General features: G+C 37.4%; 1 protein-coding gene across 1 annotated transcript in view; it reads left to right on the top strand.

Annotated features, from left to right (window-relative positions):
• Nucleotides 1-2,353: 2,353 nt before the first annotated feature.
• The window catches only part of IL23R (interleukin 23 receptor), a 101,886-nt gene continuing 93,910 nt past the window's right edge, over nt 2,354-10,329 (top strand). The window contains exons 1-4 of the mRNA XM_066264984.1: nt 2,354-2,436; nt 3,094-3,224; nt 4,127-4,229; nt 6,297-6,593. Coding sequence (XP_066121081.1) covers nt 4,160-4,229; nt 6,297-6,593 — 367 coding nt within the window. The 5' untranslated portion in view covers nt 2,354-2,436; nt 3,094-3,224; nt 4,127-4,159. The remainder of the gene's footprint in view (nt 2,437-3,093; nt 3,225-4,126; nt 4,230-6,296; nt 6,594-10,329) is intronic.

The following is a 10,329-nucleotide window of genomic DNA, read 5'->3' as shown; positions in this document are numbered from 1 at the left end:
TCGATTCTCTACACTATAATTAGAATTATCTTTCTACAATCCAATCTGATTGTTATTTCTATTTAATAACCTTTTTTAAAAGAGTTTTATCATTTTTTAATGTTTATTGTATTGATTTGAGAGAAAGAGAGGACATGGGAGAGAGAGAGACAGGAACATCAATCTATTCCTGTATGTGCCCTGACCAGGGATCCAACTAGCAACCTCTATGCTTTGGGACAATGTTCTGACCAACCAAGCTATCCAGCCAGGGCTATTAAATCATCTTTCTTACCTTTTGACTAACATCAAGATAAAGGTTAAACTACTTAGTAGAAATATTCAACCTGGAATGCTGAGGTCACTGATATGAATCCCTGGGTTTGCCTGATCAAGGCACATATGGGAGTTGATGCTTCCTGTTCCTCCCCCCTTTTCTCTTTCTCTCCCCCCACCTCTAAAAATGAATAAATAAAATCTAAAAAGAAATATAAAGTCCATTACATTCTGCCATTGACCCTAATTTTTCAGCTCAAATCCTATTCCTCTCAATCTAGAGAAGCACTTACCAGTCCCAGACATCTACGTCACTAGCACAATTTGTTCTTCGTATGTAAAATGTTTACCCACATCCTCTCTTCCACAGTTTGGAAAATTGTCATGAATCATTAAGCCCAGATGATAATCATTTCTTCTGTGTGGTCTTCGAAACAACCTTATTTGTCTATTCCAGTGGTTTCTCAACTCTGCGCATTATATTACCTGGGCAGGGAGCTTTTTTCAAATTGATTTTATTGGAGTGGCACTGTTTAACACAATTGTACAGGTTTCAAGTGCCCAATTCTATGGGGGGTGGCTTTTAAAAAATATCAATATCTCCCCCCCCCAAAAAAAAAAGAAGAAAAAAAAAATCAATGTCTAGCCTCCACCCACAGAAATTCTGGCTTCATTGTTTAAAATGAATTTAAGCATAGGAATGATTTAAGCATTCCTCTGGAGCAGAGGTCCCCAAACTTTTTACACAGAGGGCCAGTTCACTGTCCCTCAGACCGTTGGAGGGCCGCCACATACAGTGCTCTTCTCACTGACCACCAATGAAAGAGGTGCCCCTTCCGGAAGTGCGGTGGGGGGCCGGATAGATGGCCTCAGGGGGCCTCATGTGGCCCGCGGGCCGTAGTTTGGGGATGCCTGCTGGAGTATTTTAACGTGTGAGGTACTAAAAATATAAAAACTGAAAAGATAATGTGAAGTTTCTGACTTTAGGAAGCTTGCGATAGAGGAAATCAATAAATTAATTATCATTTACAATAGAACAGAGAGTATAAAGTGAAAGGCTGTGCATGTAGAACAGAGAGAGGAGGCAGGAAAAAGGTACGCCAAGAGAGGCCCCTGGAGATGCCTACTATAAACTAACCAAATATATGGCAAACATTTTATTTGCTTGTAGAATCCTGCTAAACCACTACTGATAGTTCAAAGCAAAGAATCTGTGATTTAATCACTACACAATACAACAAAAGAACTGTTCTGTAATCAAGCACCATGATACCTTCAATGCCCAGAACAATACATGGCACATAGTACTCAGACATATTTATTAAATTAATGATCAACACTAGCACGTAAAATTTCTTTTCTTTTCATTTCTTTTTTTTTTGTATTTTTCTGAAGCTGGAAACGGGGAGAGACAGACAGGCTCCCGCATGCACCCGACCGGGATCCACCCGGCACGCCCACCAGGGGGCGACACTCTGCCCACCAGGGGGCGATGCTCTGCCCCTCAGGGCCATCGCTTCGTTGCGATCAGAGCCACTCCAGCGCCTGGGGCAGAGGCCAAGGAGCCATCCCCAGCGCCCGGGCCATCTTTGCTCCAATTGAGCCTCGGCTGCGGCTGCGGGAGGGGAAGAGAGAGACAGAGAGGAAGGAGAGGGGGAGGGGTGGAGAAGCAGATGGGCGCTTCTCCTGTGTGCCCTGGCCGGGAATCGAACCCGGGACTTCTGCACGCCAGGCCAACGCTCTACCACTGAGCCAACCGGCCAGGGCCAAAATTTCTTTTCTTAAGAAACAAATTTATAATTAATACCAATGTTGGCTGCTAATTAAAACTAAGCATTGTATTTTTGGTGTCAAAGATTTTGACAAAGCACATATATGTATTCTACTTCTTGGATGAGACAGGTAAGATTAAATTAAGCTGAGAAAAAAAAAAAAGTACTGACAAAGCAGTTCACTTTCAGTAATCTGGGTTTTCCCAAATAGTGACACAAGAGCCAGTCTTTGAATTGGACAGTTTGAGTTCCTCTTCAAAAATCTGAAATGTAGGTCAGGGTTTGCTGACATTTCCATTGCCTCAGAGCTGCAAATCGGAAGAGATCACTGACAGGCAGGCAGTGGGGAAGAAGACATGGTGTGGACCTGGCTCTGAAGGGGAATTATGTGCTTCACACAGATGGAAAGGTAAAGAGAAAATGATCATCCAAATACTTAAAAACAGCTTTATTTCTTTTTGGAAACACATAGATAAAGTTCTTTTCTCTTTCCTTTTCTTTTCGAGAGACACAGGGAGAGAGAGACAGGAACATCGAGCTGTTCTTATATGTCCTATATGTGCCCTGACCTGGGAATCAAACCAGCAACCTCCATGCACTGGGACAATGCTCCAACCAACTGAGCTATCCGACCAGGGCTTAATTTTCATTGATTTTTAGAGAGACAGAAAGAGGAAGGAAGAGAGAAGACAGGGGGAAGAAAAGCATTTGTTGTTCCACTCAGTTGTGCATTTTTGGGTTGCTGCCTGTGTGCACCCTGACTGCGGATCAATTCCACAACCTTGTTGTTTTGGGATGACGTTCTTAACTGACTGATCTAACTGGCCAGGACCTAAAGTTATTTTCTCTTACAATTTCTTGTGATACTTTCTACAATGGTTACTGATGAAAATTGAATCTGTAATATTGTCTGACACCACATCATCTTAAATAATTAATTATTGTGTATATTCTACTAGGTGAGCAGTTAATTTCTGATTAGAAACACTTTAGGGCTTGTTATGCTTATCATTTATAAAGAGAACTACTATTTAATTATTTTTAAAAATTTATTTTTTTATTTCAGCTAGGGAGTAAAGGAGAGAGAGAAGAAGACAGAAACACTGTTCTGTTCCTGTATGTGCCCTGACCAGGGATCGAACTGGCAACCTCTGCCCTTCAGGACCATGCTGTAACCAACTGAGCTATCCAGCCAGGGCAAGAGGAGAATTACTATTATTAACAACTTATGAAAAGGACCCCTATATTCATGAGTCACTAGAACTCCAGATTTTAAAAATGTTATCAGATATTTTATGCTATTTGATGAGTCATGAACTTTGTTTTATATGAAAGGTTCAAATTTTATTAAATAGATAAAATAAATGAATAATATTGATTATTGAATAACTAAATTATGAATAATGTAAAAAACTGATTAACTGAATGATGTAACTCTAGTTGCAAACTCATGGCAATGTGTATAATGTGTTTCTTTTGAACGCTCTACAGATGAATGAGCTTCCTATAAATTCAACTAGTGATAATATATATGCATTTGTCTCACTTCATCTTTCTTCATTTTAAATGCCTTTTCTCTGGAGAGTCTGAACTTTCTAGTTTTCCAAAATTTTACTTATCAAATATTGATATTTTGGGAGCTTGATTGTACATAATCTGGTCAGGAGGAATAGTCATCATCACGAGTTAGAGCAGAGATTTCTGATGAGAGACTAGATTAGCAGAAATTGTATTAGATCAAGGGTCAAAAGGTCCTACTGAGGTCATTCATACTGATTTTTGAAGGGTATAAAATGCTACTCTTTTGCTTTGCTCCTCAACTTATATTATACCTCCTCATACACCAGTGATTTTTTGCCATTTCCTCCCTCCCTCCTTCCTTCCCTCCCTCCCTCCCTCCCTTCTTTCCTTCCTTCCTTCCTTCCTTCCTTCCTTCCTTCCTTCCTTCCTTCCTTCCTTCCTTCCTTCCTTCCTTCCTTCCTTTTTTCTTTAGTTTCTTCCTAATCAATTGTTTTCATCAAAGAGTTAGGAAAAATGTATTGCTTTTTATTATTTTATTAAAATATTACAATTTAAACATTTTTAATATTTTTTTCTAGAGAGGAACAAAGAGCCTTTTCCTGCTTTCCAGAATGAATCAAGTCACAGTTCAATGGGATGTGTTAATAGCTCTTTACGTATTCTTCAACTGGTGTAATGGAGGTATAATATTTTAAATACTTATTGTTGTCTTTTTTTAAATTTGAAAGTATTTGATATTTGTTTTTGATAAATACCTATTAGTCTATGGCCATACCACCCTGAATGCGCCCGATCTCATCTAATCTCCGTAGCTAAGCAGGGTCGGGCCTGGTTAGTAGTACTTGGATGGGAGATAAATACCTACTGTTATCATTTATTCAAGTAAAATATTGAGTGTCTAATATTTTCAAGACATGATGCTAGGATCTCTGAAGAACCAACAATTAGTATATTGGAAAAATTATACTCACATAAAAAATTATGTAGAATTAAATAAAAAGTCCAACCTTCTTCCAAATGCAGGATTTCTCTCTCAAGTATCCCTAATAAACAGACCTTTAACTCATATATAAACATGTCCATGAAGGAGTTTATTACTTTGAGTTGGCATGTTTTATTTCTGAACTATAACTCTTATATAATAATCCATCAACATTTTGAATTTAATTTAATTCCATAAACCATTTGTTAATGGTTATTCCATGTCAGGCATTGTTCTAAAGGTTGGGACACAATTCTGTCAGTGCCTTTATTTATTTTATTCTGCCAACTTTGTGCAGTAGTATTGTGTGCTATTATTATTCCTACCTTATAATTTACACAAATGTCTGGCACTATGGCAGACATAAGCAGTTTTGAGGAATCCAGGAAGGAGATCTTCAGAAGTTCAAACAGGGCTGAGTAGGTGGCAAGGATTCATTTACTGGGTGACAAGTAAGGGTTCTAGACCTTGAAGAAAACTTTGCAAATAATGCAAGTTACTCAGAGTAGTGACAATGCAAAACATTGTTCTACAGGTTGGGACACAATTCTTTTAGAGATACAGATATGGCCTCATCATCAGAACCAGAAGCCCTTCCAGGGTCAGACCAACACTATCCAAGAAGACTTGGGGAAAATAAGGTCTCAGTTACTTTTCCAGGCTTCTTGAAAAACACAAGTGACACGTAGGACTTCTGTTTATAAATTCAAGTGAATATAATTTATTAATTATATAAATTAATATAAAGCATAGAGAAATAAGATGAGCCCCTGTGATGTGGCATTAAAGACCTTTCAGCTTTCTATTAGAAACTATTTTATATATTATTGTCCAATCAGCTATGGAAAATTTTAATGTCATCTAGACTACATTTTCCAAGTTTTCTACTAGAATGTTATATTACCCCCTTTCAATAGCTTTGCTGAGATAACAAGATATATATATATATATATATCTTGTTTAACAAGATATATATATATATATATCATGTTTAACATTCCTCTGACCAATCCAAGAACTTTATTAAAAAGAGAAATTAACACATCTTTGTATGACTTATTCTTATGTAATCCATGTTGACTCCTTCAGATAACTGATTTTTTTATGTACTGAAAGATTACTGACTAACTCATTGTCAATATCATTGTATTTCTCTTTACTTACTGTATTTCTAACATTGAACATATATTAAATAGGCTGTTTTGCAATTCCTTTTTTTAAAGGAATTAAACAAAACCTAAACATTTCCCATATTATTAATTTAATGATGAATTTTAAGTAGATACCAAGTAATAGGTTTTTGTCATAAGAGTATGGTTTTATTCATTAAACTGAGAATTTTCATGTAAAACTTGTCATTATCTACAAAATATTGAAAGATCGATTGATTAGCTAGAGAATGGGGTTTAGATTCTGCAGTGCCAAGTGTTATATCTAATCTTATCTTTCAAAAAAGGTGTAGCCTCATAATGCCTCAGTTCTCTGCTTGAAGATAAGACAGCTCATTATATTTGCTTTTTAGACAGAGAAGCTTAAAGGCTCACACTAGTCTTCGCTCAGACTGCTGAACCTTAAGAGAAGCACAGTAAAAATACATGTTAATAAACTAATCACTTAAAAGATACACTTAGTCCCCAAACTTTTTCTCAATGGAAATCATTTAATTAATAGACAAGAATAAATTTTAAATGAAATAGCCTACTCTTTTGAATCTTCTGTCTTAATGTTTTACATGAAATTTATTATTTTAATCTACTTATTTCCAGGAATTACAAATATAAAGTGCTCTGGCCACATCTGGGTAGAACCAGCCACAATTTTTAAGATGGGTATGAATATCTCCATATATTGCCAAGCAGCAATTAAGAACTGCCAACCACAGAAACTTTATTTTTATAAGAATGGCATCAAAGAAAGATTTAAAATCACAAGAATTAATAGAACAACGGCTCAGCTTCGGTATAACAACTTCCTGGAACCACGTGCCTCTCTGCATTGCTCTACGGAATGTCCTGGGTATTCTCAAGAGATACTGATATGTGGAAAAGACATTTCTTCTGGATGTAAGTGTTGGGGGTGTATTCGAAGTCCAAATGAAAGCTGGTCTAACAATTAACTGATAATTACCAACTTGTCTAAAAATAGAGGTAAATTGATGTAGTTCACCTCTTGCATTAGTTTAGATTTTTTAAATGTATTTATTGATTTCTAGAGAAAGGGGAGAGAGAGAAAGAAAGGGTGTAGGAGAGAAGTGGAAAGCATCAACTCGTAGCTGTTGCTTCTTGTGTGCGCCTTGACCAGGAAAGCCCCGGGTTTTGAACCAGCGACTTCAGCATTCCAGGTCGATGTTCTACCCACTGTGTCACCTCAAGTCAGGCCTTACATTAGTTTAATACAGGAGTTGCAAACTTAAATGTCTCCAGGGGCCAGACTGGTAAAAAATATGAGTTCTGAAAGCTGGTCGGATCTATGCAGAGAGGAAAACACAAATATGGTCGATTGGGAACAGCCACTGCCCAGCGCCAGCATTTGTGAGGGCTCAATATTCCTAGATTTTTTTACTCTTTAACAGGAATATGAACTTTTAATGTGAATTTCACAAGTCTTACAATGTGACTAATGCATTTGAAAAAACAGTTTTTTCAACACCTGCCTGGCCAGACACAGCATACATGAGAGGCAGCAAACTCAAATTTTAAATGTTCTTTTCATTTATTTTCTCTTATGCTTTTTGTTTGTTTTTATTTTTCCAAACTAATATCATCAACCTTGAAACAAATCCCACTATGAAATTTTAAGGTTAAGATTTAGAGAGAAAAAAATAGCAAAACTAGCTTTGTGTTCCTGCTATATTCCTTACCAGCTGTGTGACCTTGGGCAGGTTGTTTAACTGATCTGAGACTCAATTCTGTGTCTGTAAAATGAGGCAAATTATACTGGCTGTGGTAAGCTCTTGATCTTAATAATTTACTTTAAAGCATATTATACATTTTAAAGTACAATGCCAATGTGCCTAAACCCTTAAAAACACATGTTTTGAATAAAACATAGAGGATTCTGATACAATTTTCTGCTTCTAATCCCATTGCCCCAATTGTGAATCACTGTGTTTATTCTTTTAGTTATTAAGAAAAACGATTTATCAAGTTTATCTTTTTTTATTCAGCAATTAAATTTAATGAGTTGACATTGATAAATAAGAGTACATAGGTTTTCAATTTGTGTTCACAGTATTCTGAAGATGTTTAAATTATTGTATATATGCTGATTTGCATAATTATATACTTAATTCTTAGTTCTACTATTATGAAGGATAGATAAATACATTGAGTACTGTTTTAATCCAGATATTTATTCCTATGGCATCTGGGCCCATTTTCAGTGAAGTAGGGGACTTTGAGTGTTTGCCATGTTTTCTTCCTCCATACTTATGGAATAAAACCTGAGTTCTTACTTCCTCATTGCCAGACATTACCTGGTAAGAGTCAGACCACTTGGCCCCTAGAGTGCATAACTGAAAAGCAGGAGGCTTCCTTGTTCTAAAATAAGGTCATTGTCCTACTTAACTCTGGTTACCTGATCTTGTAAGATTTTCAAAACAGAAGAAATATGGGAGGTGGTAGAGGTAAACTGAAGAAGAAAAGTAAGTAGTAGAAAGGGAAGCAGTAAATTTTGGAATCAAAGAATAAGTTTGACAGAGGTAAGCCTTAAATTGATAACAGCATGCTAAACTTGCCCTAAATTGTGGGAACTGAAACGACAGGCAGACATCTTATCTGAAGTCTGAGGACTCTTTACCTTGTCCACATCCTCGAAATATAAATAACCCTTAAGGCTTAAATACTTTACTGTATATCCTTTGAGGTGGGGGTGTTGAGATAATAAACAATTTCTTTGGAAGGCAAATAGGCAACTTCCACAGTTATGAGGAAGGGTTAGTTTTTAATTTAAACCAGAGAAAGAAAGGAGGCAAAAGAAGCATGGCCTTCTTCCCTGTGTTGCCGTATTGGTCAAATAAGTTTGTAAATATGATGTATATGTTTGCTCACTTATAGTTTGCATTGTGTGTGGGAGATAGGCTGTAAGCTGGCAAAGTCCTTATAGCCTAACGCTTAGTTTTAAGACTAAGGCCTTTCCTACCCTTTTAATACTAAGATCTTTTCAAAACTAAACTTTCCCCCACACACTTGACTGTTACATGGTGCGGGATGATGCACTCTCATGAGGAATCCCATTTATGCCTCAGATAAGTGGCTTTGTATCAGAGACTTCCTTATTTGTATATTGGCTTAAAGGCTTTAATTTTCTACACTATAATATAAAGCAGACCAGGTGTTCTCTCTTTCGGTTCCTGCCATCAGCATTGCAGAAGAGAGGCAGCCAAGATGGCGGAGTGCTGAAGAAGAAGCCAGTTAGTGCAGAGTTTGTGCAGAGAGAAGAAGATGGGGAACAGATGTGAATAAGGCTGGTGGGGCCTTTGATTCTAGGAAAACTCTGATGAGTCAGTAGCTTTGGGAGCCCTGAATGGAAAAGGCAGTGTTTTCCCGCTGTGTGTATTTACTCGCTTGCTGGGTGTGAACTAGGATTAAAGGGAATGGCCCACCAGTTCTTGGCTCTGTTGTTTCATTATTATCTGTCCGAATTAATTGCAAACCTGCATGGGCCAGCCGACTCTGATGGTGGCCGCGACTACTGGCTTTACATGAGGTGTGTGCGGTAGATTCCTCCCAGTAGCTCTCCCAGCGTTGGCTGAAGGCTTCTGTTCCCCCAAAACCACTGAGCAACGTTTAAGATCACAGGTGGCCTTTGCTCCCTTAGCAGCATAATAGGAGCACTATTCTCTGCAAAAGGCTGCTTAAAAAGAACATCACTCTCTCCATTTGTTTACTTTGTGAGTTGTAACTTCCCACACAAACCTCTGGCTATGAGTGTGAAAGTCTGATTGCCAGGTAAAAATGTCTTCAAACCCCTGTGTTCTTGAGTTCAGCATTCTTAGCAAACAAAACTTCCTATTTAAGTAGGTCAAAAAAAGGTTTTTGAGGGTTTTTATGGCACTCTAGAAATCACATTGCTTTCACTGGGTCACTTTCATCACAGGATATTTGTAATGTGAGCTCTACTATGTCAAACTAGCATTACTGTTTTAAACAAAATAATTATGTGTATATTTTTAGACTGGAGACAAGTTATAAAAGACAGAGAAGATAAATGAGTCATTGTTTTTCCTGAAAAGTTATCCGTATATATTTTAAAATGATCTGTACTTTAATGTATAATGTGTGAAATACAAACTATGATTATCACAATTTTCATTTTTAGCCATAATTTAAACACTTCTTAGATTCTTATCTGTGATTAAATGCATGCTTATTATGGGAAGTTTGTTCTATCAGAATAACAACGATCAGCCTGACTAGGTGGTGGTACAGTGGATAGAGCGTCGGACTGGGATGCGGAGGACCCAGGTTCGAGACCCTGAGGTCGCCAGCTTGAGCGCGGGCTCATCTGGTTTGAGCAAAGCTCACCAGCTTGGACCCAAGGTTGCTGGCTCGAGCAAGGGTTTACTCAGTCTGCTGAAGGCTCATGGTCAAGGCACATATGAGAAAGCAATCAATGAACAACTAAGATGTCACAACGAAAAACTAATGATTGATGCTTCTCATCTCTCTCCGTTCCTGTTTGTCCCTATCTATCCCTCTCTCTGTAGAAAAAAAACAACAACAAAAAAGAATAACAACAATCATGAAATCAAAAACTATAAGATGTCTTTATACATTTAAATATACCAAGTTAAATTAA

Source organism: Saccopteryx bilineata, chromosome 3 (genome assembly GCF_036850765.1).
Source record: "Saccopteryx bilineata isolate mSacBil1 chromosome 3, mSacBil1_pri_phased_curated, whole genome shotgun sequence".
NCBI lineage: Eukaryota > Metazoa > Chordata > Mammalia > Chiroptera > Emballonuridae > Saccopteryx > Saccopteryx bilineata.
The sequence above is the reverse complement of the archived record's forward strand: the minus strand, read 5'-3'. Positions and strand labels throughout refer to the sequence as shown.